This window comes from Aptenodytes forsteri, unplaced genomic scaffold (genome assembly GCF_000699145.1).
Source record: "Aptenodytes forsteri isolate BGI_AS27 unplaced genomic scaffold, ASM69914v1 Scaffold175, whole genome shotgun sequence".
Lineage (NCBI taxonomy): Eukaryota > Metazoa > Chordata > Aves > Sphenisciformes > Spheniscidae > Aptenodytes > Aptenodytes forsteri.
The window spans coordinates 37756-58419 of record NW_008794723.1 but is presented as its reverse complement, the minus strand read 5'-3'; the positions used below and the strand labels follow the sequence as shown (position 1 = coordinate 58419).

Below are 20664 nucleotides of genomic sequence, written 5' to 3'. Positions count from 1 at the left end.
GTGCAGGACCTTGCACTTGGCCTTGTTAAACCTCATGAGGTTCGCACGGGCCCACTTTTTGAGCTTGTCCAGGTCCCTCTGGATGGCATCCCGTCCCTCTGGTGTGTCGACCGCACCACTCAGCTTGGTGTCATCTGCAAACTTGCTGAGGGTCTAAGGGAAGCTGTGGAAGCTCGAGTTATTGACTCACTCTCTGAACAAATACATCAAAAAATGCTGGAATTGGTAAGGGAATAATATGAATGATGAAATGGGCCTTCATGCCTCTAATAATTACATACTGAAACACATATATTCTAGGTTTTTGAAGCAAATTACTTTACTGGAATTCTACAGATTCACAGTCACTTATATGTGGTAGGGCATTTGTGGCCTTTTTATCAGTCTACACTGTCAGATTAACATCTATCATTATCTCATTGTTGTTCAATCACAGAAGTAAGATACTTGTCTGCATAAGACAGAACTAGAAGCATTTTTCCTCCAAGTGCACAATTAGTGTTTCCAGGAGCTCCACTGGTGGTCAGCACAGATTTTGCCAGAAAGTTCTAAATAGAAAAGAGGCCTTTTTATGAGACCTTATTATGCTTTGATTTGTTTGTTTTGGGGTTTTTTGGTGTGAGTGGTACCTACAGGGTTATTAAGGAACTATTGTCTCTCCCTGCTAATTCTGTGGCCGAAGGGCATAGTATTAACAGGCTAATTACATAAGGAATTAACAGAATTCTCTCCCGTTTACTTCACTGGCAATGGAGGTCATCAACACCTTCTGGACGTGACCCACATGATGACATATCAATGGAGTTGCAGCTGGATCTAAAAGTAAGAACCATCTCCTTGCTTCTCTTTTTACACCTAGAGTCACTTTACAAATTTCCATGGCAAGAAAGACCCTGAAGAGGGTCAAACACAAGAAATAAGATTCAAAGAGTTGTGACACTTGGTAGATCTTATTTTGGTACATTTTTGGAACATCGTGTACTTAAAGATATCCTACTTCTCAAAGAAGAAATTACCTTGATTTCCTCAAAGAGATCTTCTGCAGTGTCTTCAGTCCACCTGACCGGCAACAGGCAAACTTACAATCAATGACCTGGTAAATAATTGGGTTGTACATGGCTGCTGACTTTGCAAGCAAAGTTGGTACCACTGAAAATTGAATGGGAACTGAATCCGGCTGTCCAAAGGCTGACCACACAGAGACCACAGCGTAAGGTATCCAGGCAATGAGGAACCCTGCACAGATCAACATTGCCACCTTGTGAGAGGAAAAGAGAAAAGAGAGAAAGACGTTAATCTAGCAGAGATAGACAGCACAACACAGAGCTAGGCAGAATGCAAGGGAACATACAACAGAATGGAAAAGAAAAATGATAACTCGCTTCCGATAAATTTATAATATGAACAAAAGTTGTCATGCATTTCTCTCCTTTTTTTTTATCTAGCTCTTGTTTTCCTGTCACCTGACACAGAGCAGTTAATGAGTCTGTTATTACAGACCTTTAAAAATCCTATAAAGTCAGGCTAAACATGAGGAAACTAAATGATATTTCAGAAAATAATAAATCTCTGACATCAAATTTAAATTATTTAAGGAGGAGAGTCCATTAAAAACATAGATTCTCATTTTTAGTATAATAAATAACACAGAACTGTGACAGTTTTTGAAAATCTTAGCAAGATCTTTGAAATGAATGCAGGTTAAACTGGAACCATTTCCTATAGCGTTTTTCTTTGTTGTTTGGGATTTTTTTCTTGCTTATTTGCAGAGCCCCTCACTTCTATAGCTTCTTCCAGTCAAATATTCCTCAGCTTGTCAAAAAGAAACCCAGTCTCTTTTCCATTCCAGAATGAAAGAAGCATGTCTCTTTGCCATTATAGAAGGAAAGGGGCGTGCACTGGGGGGGTGGGGGGGAATTAAGTGCAAGTCTTCCGGATTCTGGGTCCTTTGAAATCAGATTCCAAAGTTCATAACATCTAAGTCTTTGAAGAAGTTTCCAGGACTAAAGTAGGTCCTGATGGTATGTGGGAGTGGGGGACCCCGAGTATCTCTGTAGGTGAGTTTGTTTAGGAGGGTATATTCCCATCTATATCTACTATAGTTCCTTCTGTATTACCCAGTAGCAGTCACCAAGGCAAAAACAAAGGAAATTGGGAAAAGAAGAAAAGAGAGTTTGCAACACTCTGATCTAATGCAGGGCTTCTACACCTCTTGTAGGGTGTGCTGATGTCCCACAGAGAAAGTGTCAAAACCCAGCGAGACCAACAACCTGCCACAAGGATGGCCATGGGTAGCAGGAGGAAGGAGAAGAGTTTTGCCTGCCTGCACCCAGGAGGGGGTCTATGGCCTATCTTCCACTGCAAAAATGCCAATCATTTGAATCCCTTTCAAGACAAATATGGAACAAGTAAGCATAAAGCCATTCAATAAGGCATGAGCTGTCAAGTCTCTGGGTATACCCACTCCAGCAGATAAAAAATGACTGTATTTACCTGCGTAAGCCGGAATTGAAACTATTGGGAATTTAATTGAAAGTAAGAATGCTAGTACAATGTCTAGTTTTCTTTCTCCTAACCCATAGCATGGATTTTGTACTCCATTAGAATCTGTAGATACTTTAAAAAGCAAATTTCTACCAAACATTTAGGTAAATGAGAAAAGGACTTCCTTATAACAGGAAGAAAAGTAGCCATAGGAATGTTTAGTATAAAGATTAAAGAAAAATTGTTCAGGGCCAAAATCTGTGATTTATATACTTTACCTGAACCAGCCTGTCTGCACTCAGTCACAGCCTGATATAGCTTCAAATGACATCATACAATAATACATCCTGAAGAACATATGCCATTATACTGCTGCCATTGACAGACTATTACTGCATCCAGACTAATAGTAGTACATGTGCACTCATTTGGAATAAGGCAATTAGCAGGATTACAACAAAAAATCATCAGAAAGCACAAGGTTTTTTGGATATTGCATAACCTTTCGTGGAGCCTTTGGTTCCACATCTTGATGGTAATATTATTTTCAGGGAAACTTCATTCTTTTATGCTTTTTTTTGTTGTCTGTCACTGAAGAAACAGTGCATGTGAGCCAAGGATCTCAAACACAGCCTGTTTGTTATAAACTGTGCTGTGGAGTTAAATGGGTTATGATGGAGACTCATTTTCCATATTTATAGATACCCCAACATTATGGTCTCCACTGTGGATCCAAGGCAGAAGGGACAATTACTATTGTTTCGACAGATTATACTGAAGTTTTACATGATCCCTCCAATATGGCAAAAATAAATCTGCCACCTCAAATCAAAAGTTTCCATTGTTCTTCGAAGGAAAGGCGCTGAATAACCACAAAACAGTACCGTATTGAAGCATCCCTTTTTAAAGGCAAGTACAGTTTTACCAGCCGTATTGGCAGCACTGACCATACAGGCAGCTAGCTGAGATTCACCCATATGTTTAGACATAATGTCACTTGTTGCTGTGTATTTTATAACTTTCTGTTCAACTCCCCCAAAATGTAATAAAATTTGATCAGCCAAGCAAAAGATGCTGCTTGTCTCCCTCTTGGCATGGCTTACAGAGGCTGGTGAATCTTCTACAACCAAGAAATCTGGTTTTGTTCAGTACGAGTTTTTATTTTGAGAGATTTCCTGGCACAATAACCAGTATCAGCAAGGATCATGGCTGTCACCATTGCCAAATAGAAAATAGATTCAATCAGAAAGGGAAAATAGGATATGGTCTGAGATGGCGAATTAATTTTATCACTTGAGTGCATTTTTATCAGCAGCTCATGGCTGAACCTAAATGATAAATTATTTGCATAAAAACAATTGCAATATCACAAGAGTGACTTTGGTTTATATCTTCATTAACAGAGGAACGTAAGCTGTCTGAAAGTTTTATTTCCCCGCTACAATAATCTGCTTTTTATCTGTTTTTCTGTTAGAATTCCTGTGCACCTCAAACACCTTAAAATAATTCTTTACAACTGTCTCTGAAAGCAAAGGGAGCTTTATGATGGGGAACAGGGCCACAGGGAGGTGATATGACTTGTGTAAGGTCACACAGAAAGGCTGTGGCAGAGCTTCAGAGTGAATCACGAACTCAGGAACTGGAGTGCCCTAATCACAAAATTATGTTTCAACTCCTGTCTTTTCCCATCTTGACAGTAACGGAGGAGAAAGCTAGAAGAACCACCTTCAGAGCATCATCCTATCGCTCAGCATAGGACAGTACGTGGTTGAAGTTCTCCAAGCCTGGTTTTACGACCCAACAAAGCAAACTGAGTTAAATCTTCCTACTTACCTTGGTCAGCTTTATTTCAAGCATGTGGCTGTTCTGAATCCTTGTATCATAGTGAGCAACCTCTTTGGTGGATGATTTGACTTTTAAAATGATTTTGACATAGGAAAACACAATCACCGCAGTTGGGAAGATGAGACAAAAGAAAAGAATACTCAGAATAAAAGCCTGTCCAGCCACCGAAGCCTGCGCCAGCCACCAGTCCAGAGTGCAGGAGGTCCCAAATGGCTCAGGGGCATAGCTCCCCACACCAGCAAAAGGCACCGTAGCCCAGAACGTAGCATAGGCCCAGATTATTGCCAGACAGATAAACGCATGATGTCTCTTAAGCCAGGTACCTGGAAGATAATTCAAGAGTTACAAGTTCAGGTCCATATGCATTTGGCACAATTGAACATGTCATTCTACACGTGCAGTAAGAGTTTGCTTGGCTGTTTGACAACAACTCTGTAGGGTTCATCTCGCCCCTTTCCAGGTATCGATAGTGACCCCTGCGCTAGCCACCCCAGCTCACATTGTACCTCATGAAGAGAAATGCACACTCATATGGAGGGCTCCACCTGACTTTTTTCCAGATCTTTATTTTAGGTTGTGATGATTTGCAACCTAGAAGAGTCCGTACAAAAGCAATCCAAACAACTAGCTCAGCAACAATCATGGGAATCTTGACTAATAATTTTTAAAATTGCTTTGTGGTCTGTAAAGGCGTATTCATAGTGTGTGGTCAGATGAGATGGAGGTTCAACCCACGTGAAGGACTAAGTGTTTAGTTCAGCCTTTCATTATTCAGTATGAAGGCTCATTAGCTGCAACTTTATGATGTAACTTACGTTATTTCCTATTCCTCCTGTCATGTATTAACTGGCTAAAGTTTGATCTCAGGACACTTCTCAACATAAATTATTAACCCAAGTGACTGAAAGACAAGGCTTTACAGAGGAAATAACATATCCAAGATTTATTTTTACCTTGTCATTTTTTTCCAGTACAGTAAATCACCATGTGCGTACTGTCAGAAGTATTCATAATAGGTGTTTTCATGTATCCTTGCCCATTTTTTTAATTAAATGGCAGGCCTGAAGTTGTGGAGTGGAATATTGTCTCTCTGCCCATCTTGCATACAACTCTAATTCATCTAGAAAAAGCTTCAGTTTACAAACTTTCCATCATCACCTATGTTCAACATGTTGGATTCAGATAGAACTAACAAGTTAAAACCTATGATTTATGCAGAAACTCAGACTATGGTATTATAACAGCTCCTTCCACCTCAGAAGCTCTAATCTCTGTCTTCACTCCCCATCCACTGGCACTGAGGAGCTTTCTTCAGGGTTTGAGAATGACTTAAAACAAAACCAAAGCAAAGAAGCAACTGTAATTTGGAGGTGACCAGTGCCCCTTCCCCAGCTGATTTTACGTTTCCAGATCACTGGAAGGAAAATGAACACTGACTGACAAATGATGTATTCGAGCACAATGGCTGAGAGACAGAAAGGTGGTTTGTTGTGTTCAGGTGTGGGAAAAAAAGCAACAATAGCATGAGTACTAAAAGAGTGACATTATTTTCACAGCTATTGTCAAATCATAACAACCTAAAAATAAACCAAAAAAAAACCCAAACCAAAAAAAACATTGCTGCTTTCGGAGCAAAAAATAAACAAAAAAAAAACCCAAACCAAAAAAACCATTGCTGCTTTCGGAGCAAAATGAAGGCGTAGGTATATAGTCAGGTGCTCCAGGTTCCTGATGACCGATTTAGGCCTTATACAGAAAATGGCTAAGTTAACACCTAGACTGACCATGCTAAATATGTTCATTGCTCTCCATCATTTTTTTATGGACAGCCATGATCAGAGAGCCCTTGAGAAAACAAGTTTTGAAGTGTTCTGTCTCTCTTAAACTAAGATGTCATACTAAAAAACAGAGCTCACGGCATGAAGGCAGCCGGCCATGAAATATTTACTTCAGCTCACCAAGTCTGTGAAAACTTGTCTATGATTTGGGTTGCCACTGAACTATTTTGATAAGACTTTTATAGAAAGAACTGAAATCCTGCTTAACGTGAATGGTGTATTTAAAACTCAGCTAAGGAGACCTTCCCTGCTTTCACTTTTAAGGAAAAAGTATGGACATGCCAGGATCTATGACAGGAGTTTTTAGCGCAGTACGACAGCCTTTAACTGACAGCACACTCAGCTATGGGACAGACTGGCTTACTTACACTTCCCAGCTGCAAACATTTCTTATAACTCAACATTACATTGATTTTATATGTCTTTATAATGAAATCTGTTGTATGTCCCTCAAGTCACATGGGCAAGGTGTATCTTATATGTAAAGTCATCCTGAGTATTCCCTGTATTCTGTTGGGGAGTTAGTCCCTTCCAATGCAAGAAAAACACCCTTTCGAAACTGTGACAACACCTTTTAACTGGAAAAAAAGAAGCATATAATACATCATATTCAAGAGATATAAGACATTGATGGATATGGTGATAACAGCTTTCATTGCTAAATTCATTTCATCCTCTCAGGTTCCATCTCCATATTAGAGAGATGGTATCACATTATGACGTATTGCACATCCAAATCTTTTAGATGTTTTAAATAGCTTGTCACGTATCTTAAAGGAATTTAGGCATTTAATACGGAATACTTTTGTGTGTTGGTCCATAAGACCCTGCAATATGTTCACTACTTAATGTTAATAGGCCTTAATAGACACAAAGTGATTTATCTATGAGCGATTACTAAAACTCATGGCTTAAGCAGACAGCAGAGAGACAACAGCGAAGGTGATATGTCCAGCAATACAAATTTAGCTGGGATTACTTGGACCATGCAAATATGTTTCTCTTATCTGTGTATTCCCCTCTATATTTAACAAAAGCATTCTGAAGAGCTTAACTATGATTTCAGTCTAGAAAACTATATCATTTAATATAGTTTTTCTATAGTCACTTAATACAGTTTTCTTTCCTACCGTAAGACAAGTGGCAGATTTTTAGGTATCTATCCAGGCTGACAGCTGTCATGGTAATAAGGCTTCCACAGCCAAAGAAGAAACCAGCCCATCCATACCAGCGGCAGCCCCTCCATCCAAACACCCAGCGGTGAGAAAAGAAGGAAATGATACTAAAGGGTTTTCCTGCAACTTCAAAAGGAGAAAAGAATGTCAGCTGACTGATAAAATCCATCGCTGATAAAACCATCCTCTTTCAGAAGAGCAAACCCTCCCCTTTGCCCAAAGCTAATACCAGTAAAAATGCTCTGCAACGTGGACAGAGGGCTTCAGGCACAACAGATGTGATGACTTGCGTGCCCTCCATCCACAGGACAAAGCCTAAGACAGCTGTAGCTAGATCCCATAGCATCTGTGCTGTGGTAGGATGAGCCAAGCCTGCAGAATGGCTGGAAACAGGTGCTTTACTGCAGACGACATGAACCAGAAGTAAACCCATGCTCTGGTACTGAGCATGTGCAGGCTTTTCCCATTATGAAAACTTCAGAGTATGTGTTAAGTCCACATGCAAACGCATGCCAGTATGTAAACAGTACGGGTGATGGGTGAGTCTGGGTTTGAAACAGGCACAGGTCTAGTTAGGCTACATCCCTATAATCAATTGAGTGTCTTCAAACACAGGATAAAGAAATTTGCCTTCAAAGAGGACTTCTGCAAACCTATCAAGGCCCAACAGTAGGATGCATACTGTAGTAAAGTGTGAGGTTAGAAAGGAAGATGGTGCTATGGTCGCAGCATGGATTTGAGCTGAAGAAGTGGTTTCAGCTCCTGTCCATATCACACTCTTCCTTGGTGACTCTCAGCCACAGGTATTAAAAAGTTTTAAGCATCCCCAAACAGAAGGGAAATACCTAACTATTTTGGAGACTCTGTCCTAGCGGCACCTTAGCTCGTTTCTCCATTTGTAAAAGTGGGTGGTGCATTATGGAAGAAGTGAAGTTAGGTCGTATGTTGTTCTGTTCTCACCTTAAAACAGATTAACATTATTCATATTCTTTGTCAGTATCATGAAAATGAGAAAGTTTGGAAATTGTAATTTTCTAGTTGGAAATCTCCACTTCCTGATTTTGGGGTTTTTTTTTGTCTCAAACTGGACAAACAAAAAAATCAATTTTAATGGAACAGAAAACTCAAAAATTTACAATCTAGGAACATCAGCATGTTTTCCTAATCCTTCATTTCTACTTACCAGACTGACCTGAAATGCTCCAAGGCCTGAACAGTTCTACTGCAACATTCAAACAACATTAAACATTTAATTCCACCTTCCTGTGACAGTATTCCTTCCTGCACAGGCGTTGCCAGAGCACCTCAAGGAGTTGAAAGCATCTCAGCTGCCCTGGGCTAGTTTCCCTGGCTGACCCACACTGTCTGTAATATCATGGCAGCTCAGTGAACTGGCTAAAGAAGGCAAAAATGGTCTTGCAAAGTGTAATTCCCACAAGGTAACCTATTCACAGAAGTCAAGACAAAAGTCTCTATTTTGTTGAAGTGATCTGTAGAAAAATATTTTGGATTGTTCCCAAAAATATTCCGTTTCAGATCAAACTGATGCAAATCTAAACATTGCATTTTAATTCTCAACAGAAAATTAAAATATTTCTACTAAAACAAAATCTTGCAGAAAATGGCCTTTGCTCCATTTTCTATGGCAAAAGCATCATGATTGAAAACCCTTCAAAATGAGACTTATTTTTTAAACACGGTATTTTGGGATTCTTTTCCTTTAGCCTAAGCTTGTAAGGAAAATTCTGCCTGAGCCTGAAGGCTGTGCTCAGGTCAATATATTATGTGCTTTTCTCTAAGCATAATAAATGTACTTTAATTGTTCAAGCAGAAGCTGACCCCAGTGATTAAGGTTTCAAGGAAAACATGAAATATGGCAAGGTCTGGGATATATGCTAAGAGTCAGCAACTTTACTCATGTAAATCATTACCACCTCTAAAGGCCAAAACATTTATTTGCACAAAATGAATTTTCTCTTCAGCTGCACAGGACTCGGAGCATGGTATCAGTGCAAAATAAGCTTGATGCAGTTTTGAACAAGTGGCTGGTGCCACCCTGTGGAAATCTGCAGGAAGCCATTGCAGAACCCCTTTCTTGAAAAAGGTGCCAAGGCAAGTGCGTGAAATATGAAGATTTTGGGAAAAGTCCCATCTTCACTCCAGTCGGTCCAGCAGACAGAACACATCACATTTCTCGAGTCAACATCTTCCATTAACAAAAAAAAAAAAAAAGGAAAGAGAAGGGAGAAAAAGCATGCATGGCTGTGCCAATCACAATTATTTTTAATTACAAAACTTAAACACACAGATAGATTGAGAACCTCATGGAAGACAAGGTGACCAAGTGGTATGTTGGTGACAGACCTAGCAGAGAAACTAGCATCCCTCGTGCTAAGAAGGCTCCTAAACACGCTGTAGTTTGTATGGTTGGGACATACAGCTTATATGGTTAGGAGTTATCTGTTTACATCCCAAATATATAGCTACGGAAATTCTCCTGAAACACTCTGTCTCACTGGAGTGACTCTCATTGGAGTCAGGTATGAGCCTTATAAGATAAGACAGACTCTTAGGACACAAAGGAGATGGGAGCATCACAGAAGAGGCAAACACTGGTCTCTTTTTTTTTTTTCTTCACTTCTAAGTGCTGCAAGATGGAAATAGTGTCTCCCTAGCAGATATGCCAAAGAAATCATTGGGATTTCTTTGTGTGGTAGCAGAGCAGGGATATTTATATGAATTCCTTTCTTCTGCTGAATTCCTAAGTATCTCCTTCACAAAACCATGTTTACTGATCACCAAGAGGCACCAAAATTACTGGAAGTTGAGGGGGTGAGCAGCTCCTTGGCCGTGTGCAGTGAGGACACAATATGAGCTCCAGTTTTGGGAGGATGGGAACCATCATTTTATGTTGTTCAGTGCTATTTTAGGCATTTGGATGAAGGCAAAAGCATTTGGCAGAGACAACGGCAGGAAAAGGGTGCACGGGAGCTGGGGGCAGGGGTCCTGGTGTATGCAACCCACAGGGGACAGATGATTTTGGGAGCATGGGAACATACTCTCATTTATATTACACTGGGGAGATCCCATGGTCAGCTGGGTCACATCAGGCCTTTATACCCACTGGATTGTCTGACATCCAAAATATCCTTTTCTAAAGGACATCCAGTCCTCCCCCTCCATTTGCATGTAGCCGTAAACAGCTGAATGAGACTCATGTCAAGAGCCAAAGGAATGAGCTCCAAAGGCTTTTGACTCTGCAACTTCGTGTAAAACTTTCCAAAGCTCCCTCCTCTCATGCCAGGGCATCCAGGCTGTGGGGCTGAAATAAAAATCCCTCCAGTTGGCTGATGTTGCTCTTACTCTATATGTTGACACAAATGCCTGTTTTCCTGACCCAGAGACAAAAGAGGACGGTCACTAGAGAGAAAATTATTACCTTTGATAGGCTGATGGCCACTGGCATTTTCCAATTCTTTCCCCTCGTGCCCCTCCCTAGGCATATTTGGCTAAATATGTACTTTTGAGGTACCTGGATCCCTCCTGTTGCACCCTACAGCAAGAAACTATAATTTTCTTCAACCGTAATACTGAGCTATTTTGTGGTTCTTGTGCCAGGATGCACATGGGAGCTGTCTTTGAAGGCCTGCCCAGTGCTGGGGTGAACAGGAGTTTTGCCTGATTGATAAATCCAACCCTATTTTTTCCCCTGTACTTTTAATTTCTTTCCATCAAGTTATTCAGGAATGTTGTTTTCTATCCTTCTCTCTTAGTTATACGCAAATAATAGAGCAAAAGGCATTTTGGGCTCCCCATGACTTCCAGAGGACTGTCTCTTGCTGCTGCCAGAAAGAATGGTAGGATAGTAAAAATGAGTGAAAATAAAACATGAAATTACCTGAAATGCCCAGATCACACACTGCTAAATTAACAGTCATTATCTCAGCAGGTCTCAACTTCTTTTTTCGCTTTGAGGACATAAAAATAACATACCCATTTCCCAGAGTTGAAAGAATCCCTATAAAAATTTAAAAAAGAAAAACAATCAGATTAGAATTGTCCTCAAAAACAGCAATATCCCGTCTTCCTTGTGAAATTCTCTGATATTTTCAGCCTGAACCTGTGGTCCCAAGGCTAGACATTTTACTCTGAAACATGATCATCTCATCCTCATTATGCCCCTCATAGAGACATCTACTGCAGACATCTCCCTCCCACAACAAATGCTATTTTCCCCTCTGCAGCAGGGCATTGCCTGCACCACCTGAGCCTGCACAACTATCATTTGAATGCACATAATAGAAATCCCGTAATTCCTCTGTTCTGATCAACCCCGTTTGTCTCACAAACCTTTATGCAACCACAAGAATGAAATTCAGCTGTCTGTAATCACAAGGACCCCAATCTCTGACCAACATTAATTTTATTAAATACTATAATCAGAGGTGGAGGGATAAATTTCTAAAATAATGTAAATTAAGAAATTAATATCACGTGTTAAATTTTACAATAAAAATTGGTTTCTATCATAAGAAAGAAAAATGATAAAATAGATCTGATTTTAACTTCCAGCTGGAATTCAGTGCATGAGGAGGGATTCTGTTCATGTTGTCCAACATCTTTTTTGCCATATCGCCACCCAAGGGCCCGCAGGGACCAACGCTGCAGCTGTGGAGCTAATCACACTGGTATCAAAAATTGCAGGGTTTTCAGTTCCCTTAAAGAAAGCTGTTTCTTCACAAACTCATGTTTGAAAGAGTTTGAGCCCGGAGTGATTGTTTTGCAGTGGAAATGCAGGACAGCACACAACATCCCTTTCAGGAAGCAAGAGTCACCCCCGAAGGCAAACACCCCGAAGGGACCATGGCCCATGGAGGCCTCGTGCCGGAGCAGAGGAGACAAGTAAGAAGGAGGGAGAGGAGACAAGTAAGAAGAGTGAAGAGCAAAGAGTGGCAGAGACCCCAACCTCCTGAACTGCCGTTGCCTCACCAAAGGGACCTACAATGGCAATGAGGGAGAAGATGTTGGAGTGAAGTTCAGCCTGGGAAAGGGGGAGGAAAGGTGTTTTCCTTAAGTATTTGATGTTTGTCATCTTTGTTTCTCACTATCCAAATCAGTAATTAACCGCTTTCAGTGAAGTTAAATTCCCCACGATCAGTCTGTTTTGCCCACAACAGTAACTGGCGAGTGATCTCCCTGTCTTTACCTCCACCCTGTCTTTATCTCCACTGCTTTTGCTCTTCCTATTTCCTCCCCATCCCACTGCAGGGACTGCAAGCAAGCAGCTGCCCTGGGTGCTTGGCAGCTGGCCGAGGCCAACCCTCCACACTAGCATAAAAAAGTTGTAAATAACCCAACTTTCCTCTGTCGATGAGGCAGAAAAGTCACTCTTCATGGTGCCTTCCTACACATGGCTCTGGTGGTGCAAACTCAGCCGTATTCTATGTTTCACAAAGACCCCAGCAGCCTCCCATCCACCCAGCAATGCCACCCTCTCCAAATATTGTACCTTTGAACAACACATAATTTCTATCAGTCTGCTGGGAGGCCAGACCTCAGGAATTAAACCTCGGGAATTAAATGGGCATTTCCTCTGGCCCATCAGTGGAATTATGCTCTTGCAAGGGTGCCATGTCCTCACAGAACCAAGAAACCCAACCTGGGGACATCCATGAGGCAGAGAGAAAAACGGTTCCCAGAGGCTAAAACCAGACTATTTCTCAAGAAATATGAGTAACTGTGGAACCAAAAGTTTACCAAACTCAGGAGAAAAATACTTTGATTTTGAATTTTTCAGTAATAAATGCAACACTTGTCTAATTGGAAACACTGCTTTTTTTTTTATACTGACAGTATTGCTTTCTATATTATTTTCAAAAATAAGCAGGACAGAAGCTGGCTTATTATTTAATATTAGGTGTTCTCAGCAAATTTGATTTATTCTCGGTGAATTCTTATGGCTCTGAAAATTTAATATGAATTGTAAGTAGATACAGGTATTCATTTGAATTATTTTCTTCCTTGCAGATAAGTGAATGCATCTCAGTATTGCTGAGCATTTTTCATATATCTTAATCCTTTTCTCTCTTAATGCCATTTTCTCTCTAGTGATATTTAGGATATCTAGTGTGCCAGCACTTACTTTGAAATACCTTTCAAATGCACCTGACATTTTCCCAAATCTTTTTCAACTGACTGGTAGCCCAGAGATGTCTTCATCAGACAGGTCTCTGAAGCAACTGCTCATTATTAATAGCATTGTTCCAGAGAGCCCCAACCCACTGACCTCCTAATCCTACAGCTGGAAGGGGTCCAGTGATAATTTAAGTTGCCTTTTGTCTATACCTGTAACTGACAATTGCTTATCTGAATTCTTTTTTAACTCCTTGGTGATAGAAACTTTATAATCTCCCTAGATGTGCCATCTAATGCTTCATTTTTCCTACTATTAAAAAGATTTTCCTAAGAGCTAGACAAAGTCCTTGCTGGTGCAGGCTGCCAGCTCTGGTAGGTGCTGGCAGGCTGTGTGCCTGGGCAGAGCCCAGGGTTGGAAACAGAGGGAAAAAGACTCTTCAGATGTTAAAAAAAGGCTCTTTTCCAGGAGCAAGTTCAGGGCACAACGGTCCACGGCGCCGTAACACTGTTACATAAATACACACAAAGAGCCAAGGATGCGATAACTAAAAAAGTGTCACCTACAGAGAAAGAGCCAACCTGCAGCGAAAGGTGAAAGTGTATAAAAGAAGAAATCTGAACAATTAAGATTCCTTTTCTCCAATGTGACAGCAGTGCTAAACCATCAGAGAAAAAAAAAAAAAAAGAGAAGATAGTTCAGGATTTTGTTTTCAATTAAGCTGTTTCATAACACGCTGAGGAAGCGTGCAACAACCGTTTGCAAATCAATAGTTACTTGCCACGGGCTTTCAAAGGAGCTGACAGCCAGCAGGTCTCTGCTGGGTAGTTAGGCACCCTACCCGGCCGTACAGTAAATCAATCAAGTCAGTGATGAAAAAGCTAGCGGGGGAAGTGACAAGTGAAAGAATTGGATTCTTATAACCACGTGTACCGTTTGATTTTTTTTTTCCAGACAATTTAAAAAATACACGTGGAAATGAACTGGTTAGGACAAAAGATCACACATTCGCAGAGAATTTATCACAGATTGGTCAAGACCCCTGATTTTCTTTAAAGACAAAAAAATGTATTTTTATATTTTCAAACTGCAATACTTCAGTTGTACAACCAGCCTGACCCTAAAAGCTCTGCCGAGTTTCCTAATAGGATCCCAGCCTTATTCGCTCACTGTGCAGCTTCTTCCCCTGTTTGAAATAAATTTTAAACTCACTTGTACCTTACGTGCCTCAAGCACAAAAAGATGCCCAACAGCAATCCCCCCCTCCTGGCTTCCCACCTTTCCACAGCTAGCCCCTCACCCTGCTATCAGGATGTCCACACAGGACACCCTCAAGAAGGGCCACCATTTCTTGGAAGGGATCTGCAAAGGAATAGGGGGGACAGTTCAGTGGCAGAAGGTGACAATGGGCAGGTTCGGCCTGAACCACAAGTTACAATAAAAAACCATAGACGTTCCCTGGCTGGGTACGGGAGCTGAATGCCCCAGCTCGGTTTTCCACCTTCTGCAGATTACAGAGTTCACAAAGTAAATCTGCAATACTGCAGACTTGCCACAAGACACAACTATGCCCGAGAGCTATTTAAGCACATAGTTTTTGCATACTGTTTTGGATACTCGGGAGCTGTGATTAACTATAAAGCTGCCAATTAAAGCAAATTTACAGCCTTAGCAAGCCTTTCGTGTGGAATTTGATGTCAGCGAATGATTTCACAGAGCTAGGCTTCCTTCTCTGCCACCTTAAGATCCACTATCTACCACCAAAAATCTTGGCACGGCAGTGCTTCTTGTCCCAACAGAAATGTGGATGCTTTGAACTGTCAGAAATCAGCTTAGTGGAAAAGGAAATTTAGGATTATTTTTGTTTGGAGAAAGTAAAAAAAATTACTCAAGAGATTTACCTGCGAACAACGAAGATTAATTTCCTTCTAACTTCTCATATTTTTGCAGGCCCGAGTTATTATTAAAATGTTGTTACCCACCTAAATATGAATGGGTAATAAAATCCGGATCTGCACATCAACAGGAGCTAATGGTGGCATCCCCAAGACGCTAAGCCATCTTGTAAGGTACAACTTACATGAGAAGCATTAGCCCAAGCAAAGCCGCCTTTTTTTTTTTGGTAAGAAAAATGTGTTTGAAGACTGCTTTACCCCATCTATTCACAAGCACAGAAGAAGACCTGACATTGCTCCTTCCACCAGTTTTGTTTAATTCCCTCTCTTAGTGGCTGAGCTCTGAGGTATAATTCTGTTTTACTGGTAAAAAGCATAACGCTCTCCTTCTTCACACAAACCCCTATACAAGGGGGGGTTTCTGTACTTCTCTTGGCCGCTGGAAAATTAATATCCATTACTGTATTATACACAGTGTCTAAACCACTGCTGTGCTGGTCTAGAAAATACTAAATTAGTTGCCGTTGCTGAAATGGCTGAGGGCACAACTGATCAGCAGCTAAGCAATGACTGCTAAAAATCATTGCAATGATTGCTAAAAGGAATTAAAAATATCTGTGCAGGATACCAGTGGTATCTTTTGCTACAGATGCAAGTCCAAGGAAGATGCAAATCTAGCATTTACATGCGCATGCGAAAAGCATACTTGGCTCTAATGAAAGCTGCTACTGGAGTGTGTAATGACCGTAAGGGTAAAGTAACTAACCAAGTAAAACGCCACGCAAAAAAAACACATGAAAAAATAAGTTAAACCCAGAGCAAAATGTAGGATATGATGTCTAGACCTACACGTGTGTACAGCAGAGCTATGGCTTGAACTTTCTTGGCTTGGGCCACGGGATGCAATGAGTCCACCACAGGCTGTTTGATGTCCAGTCCACAACACTGGGAAGGTGGGAATCTTACTGATAAGTCCAATATCAAAATGATTATCAGCCCTTTTTAAACTATAATTTCAGTCTCCTCACACTGCTCATGTAAAACTGTGCCTTCATGGTTAGCTTTTGGTTTTTCACTGGAAATCTGTGATTTCTGTTCCTTGCCTTAATTTGCTTTTATCTATGTTTTTCAAGATGTTTCACACCTGGCAGGGGTATTTCTTTGGAACTAGATAAATCTACACTAAATACAGCCAATATAACAAGGCAACACAGTGTACATTGGAAGGATTCATTTCAGCTACTCAGACATATTTCCAGGGTTTAAAGCTAAATTTGCTTAACCGAGTGAAAAAAGACCCGAGGAGGGGTTGTTTTGGACAATTCAGTGAAGACATCTGTCCGCATAGCAGCAGAAAAAAATATATATGTGAAAAGCTGGGTTACACACAAAACGGTGCATGAATACCGAGAACAGCACAGCGATACAGCTTCACCTGCCATCTCTGCTGCTCTGGATTCCTTTTTTGATAAAGACATAAGCAAAAGACAGATGAGAAATAAGCATTATTCAAGCCTTTGCGAGACCTCCACTGCAGAAAAGATTAGATTACTTAGATCAGCCGGGGGAAAGGCAGTAAGAGAGAGTATGAAGGAGGGGTGCAAAATAGCGAATGAGAAACATGAAGGTAGGACTGAAAGATCTTTATATTTTGTGCAGACCTGATAGAAAAAGAGAATGACTCAAAACTAAAATAAATGCCGAGGAATACGCTGTATATCCTGTATTCAGCCTGGTGTTCAGCCATCTGACACCTGGAGTCCAGTTTGGTGTAGCACAGTGATACACCCTTGGCTCAGCTTTACCGAGAAAATAGCTGCTGAGCTGTGAGAAACTGCATAAACTGAAGCCATAAAACATAAGGAAACCTAAACCACAGAAAGAAGTGTAAGTGTTGAGGCAACAGTTAGAAGCTCAAGAACTTGAGAGGAAAAATATTGACACAAAAAGATAAAACCTTGTCCCCATCCCCAAAGCAAAGATGGTAAATCAAGAACAAGGACCAGTTTATTCCTAGAAGCAACGGAGACCAGTATTTCCCAGGTGAATGACAACTCCTTGGCATATGAATACTTAATGTAGAAACCAGTCGCAGCTATCATCTGTGTGCACTAACCAATAAATAATTGCATTTATTCTGCTTGCAAAGTCACTTTGCACACGGTAAAAGACTCCAAAACAAAAGGGAGGGGAGGGTGTTAGGCAGAAAATACTGTTCAATATAATATGTAACAGAGGACAGCTGATGCTAGGAGCTGAGCAAGACGCAAATGAGCACGTCTGGGGATGTTCTCTTTGCTGCATAGGCACATGAGAGGGGCTTTGAAAACAGGCCATAAAACCCACATGGCATAAGGGCAAAAGCCAGTTCTGGTCGGGAATTATTAAATTGCAAGCTAGTAACCTATCAGTAGAAAAAATTTGAGTATTTCTTCACTTTTTGCTGGAAGTTCTACTGCTAGTCACTTTTGGCTACCTGGAGTAGCATTGTCTGTTGACACTAACTGTTGACACCATATTTCTAACACATTCTCTCCTCTCCCTCCTAGATTTTTCTTTCTAGTATGAAGAAATATGTAATTACACATCTAAAGCACAGCAGCTTCTGCCTTCTTTGTGAGTGCCTGCAAGGATGCAGTGACATAGTCATATTTCAAAGACGAATTAAAAAATCATTACCAATTACTGTCAAATAAAACCCAGCTATGATGTCAGCTTCTCTAGAAAGTCTTGATGCAAAGGGGTCTTCCTTCTGGAGATAGTGTGGGAGGTATTCTTCCTGGGAGGAGGTGTTGTGATCTGATGCCATCCCATTCATGTCCAGTTCAGTGTCTGAAAAACAAAAGAACAGAGTTTGCAATAGATGATGTCTGCCACCAGAAAATGCAAAGATATTTTTGTTCATACACAAGATGCATCCTCCTGTCTTCATTTCTGCTCTGCCACATCTCAGGGCATTTCAGGATCCAATTCAAAATTGTATAAAGCATCCTGCCATGATTTATTTCATGACTTACTTTATCCAAGAATGTCATTATTCATACAGCACTCATCACAGTAATCCATCTGAGCAGTATCTAGGTACCAGTGTGTTGCGGCATTCAAGCCAGCGCTTCTGAAGCACCTTCCCTGAACATCTTAAGGCGCTTCATGTTTCCAGTTGGGTGTAAGAGTGACCCAAGACTGAGAATATGGAAAAACCAAGCAGGGCAATTGTTTGTGTCTAAATAGCTTCATTGCTCAGTGTTTAATGTACGCTGAACTTGTTGTCTTTATCTACACACACTGTTCTTGTAATCCCAAGAAACTGGGAATTGTCAGTAAGACAGTCCCAGCAATTTCTTCATATCCTGAGGGGCACTATGTCTACAGATGGTAGCTCTGCAAATTTTACGGTTAAGTGCAAAGTTACATCCATAAATTCTCCTTAGAGTTATTTAGGTGGTGGGTTCTAATGTAAATAACTTTACATGGCTATGGTTATAAACAGTAATTGGCAATTACAGTTATGAAGAAGCAGCAGGAGTATTAAATAATAGACTCATCTAGGCAAGCTTGTTGAGTTTTCTTTCCATTTCCTTTGGACCTCATTTAAGGGAATCAGATCATGGAGGCATACTGTCACTCTAGACATGGGAGAAGCCAAAAGGTGTCCCAGGCATATGGCTCCAAGTAACACTAAGTCTTTAAAGTTCAGCAGCTTCGTTGCTTTTTTTTTCCCTATAAAGGAAAAAATAAGCAAAGGCTGATTAATTAAAAAAAAAAAATATAGCTTAGGTGACTTCATGAGCACTTTTCTCCTTCCACAGCCATGGAGAATAAGCACTCCAAATTGTTCACTGCTCCAGAGAGCAGAGCAACCATTTAGGTTTGGACCAGGTACCGTGGTACGGCAGCCTGGACACGATCTAAAGAGACCATCTTGTACAAAAGGGTGGACTAAGGCATGAATCTAGGAAACAAAATAATCAGACTGATCATACTCTCCATCCAATCATAGCCACAGGTCTTGATAGAAATTCCACCTGGCCTTTAAAAGGATCCTGATGCTTTTCTGTCCCCCAGTTTGCATGGTCTCACAACTCATATCGCTGCAGTATTTGAACCATATGGGTGGTTGAAGTGATGCAAATGGAAAAGCACATCTGGGACCTGTCAGCACAATTTGTATTTGACATAAATAAGTATCAAAGTGTTTAAGGGCATGATCCTTTCCTGAGTGTCGTGGTTTAACCCCAGCCAGCAACTAAGCACCACGCAGTCGCTCGCTCAATCCCCCCCCGGTGGGATGGGGGAGAGAATCGGAAGGGTAAAAGTGAGAAAACTCGTGGGCTGAGATAAAGACAGTTTAATAGGGAAAGCAAAAGCCGCGCACGCAAGCAAAGCAAAACAAGGAATTCATTCACTCCTTCCCATCGGCAGGCAGGTGTTCAGCCATCTCCAGGAAAGCAGGGCTCCATCACGCGTAATGGTTACTTGGGAAGACAAATGCCATCACTCCGAACGTCCCCCCCTTCCTTCTTCTTCCCCCAGCTTTATATGCTGAGCATGACGTCATCTGGTGTGGAATATCCCTTTGGCCAGTTGGGGTCAGCTGTCCCGGCTGTGTCCCCTCCCAACTTCTTGTGCACCCCCAGCCTACTCGCTGGTGGGGTGGGGTGAGAAGCAGAAGAGGCCTTGACTCTGTGTCAGCACTGCTCAGCAGTAACGAAAACATCCCTGTGTTATCAACACTGTTTCCAGCACAGATCCAAAACACAGCCCCATACTAGCTACTGTGAAGAAAATTAACTCTATCCCAGCCAAAACCAGCACACTGAGCCACATTAAAATCTCCCCCTCAAGTCAATATTGGGTGGCTCAGAAGGAAAATATTGTCCAACTTACAAGCACATGAAAAAAAAAGTAGCTTTAACGAGGAAATTTCAACTTCTATATATGTTAAGCCCGGCCAGAAGCCCAGTTATTGGGATTTTTAACCTGCCTAAGAAGGAAAGGTGCACGTTTCCGAAACAAATTACAGCCACGGGGCAGGAGGAAGCCTTCACCGATCAAACTGGGCTGCTACAACACAGCAGATTTTGCTGCTTCCCTCAATAGAAATTGTTTACCTGATGGCAAATGTTAATGTTATGACAGACTAGTCCTATCTGGTTGCTGAAAAAGGAGCCCCTTATCTTAGAATAGAATCATAGAATCATAGAATCATTAAGGTTGGAAAAGACCTCTAAGATCATCGAGTCCAACCATCAACCCAACACCACCATGCCCACTAAACCATGTCCCTAAGTGCC

The 20664-nt window shown here is 41.1% G+C and overlaps 1 protein-coding gene across 1 annotated transcript in view; it reads right to left on the bottom strand.

Annotated features, from left to right (window-relative positions):
- Positions 1-18214, bottom strand: part of LOC103894464 (opsin-5-like) — a 19377-nt gene extending 1163 nt beyond the window's left edge. Inside the window, exons 1-5 of the mRNA XM_009273858.1 lie at positions 18050-18214; positions 11241-11360; positions 7298-7468; positions 4318-4652; positions 1017-1258 (exon numbers count right to left, since the gene is read on the bottom strand). Coding sequence (XP_009272133.1) covers positions 1017-1258; positions 4318-4652; positions 7298-7468; positions 11241-11360; positions 18050-18188 — 1007 coding nt within the window. The 5' untranslated portion in view covers positions 18189-18214. The remainder of the gene's footprint in view (positions 1-1016; positions 1259-4317; positions 4653-7297; positions 7469-11240; positions 11361-18049) is intronic.
- Between the last annotated feature and the right edge of the window lie 2450 nt (positions 18215-20664).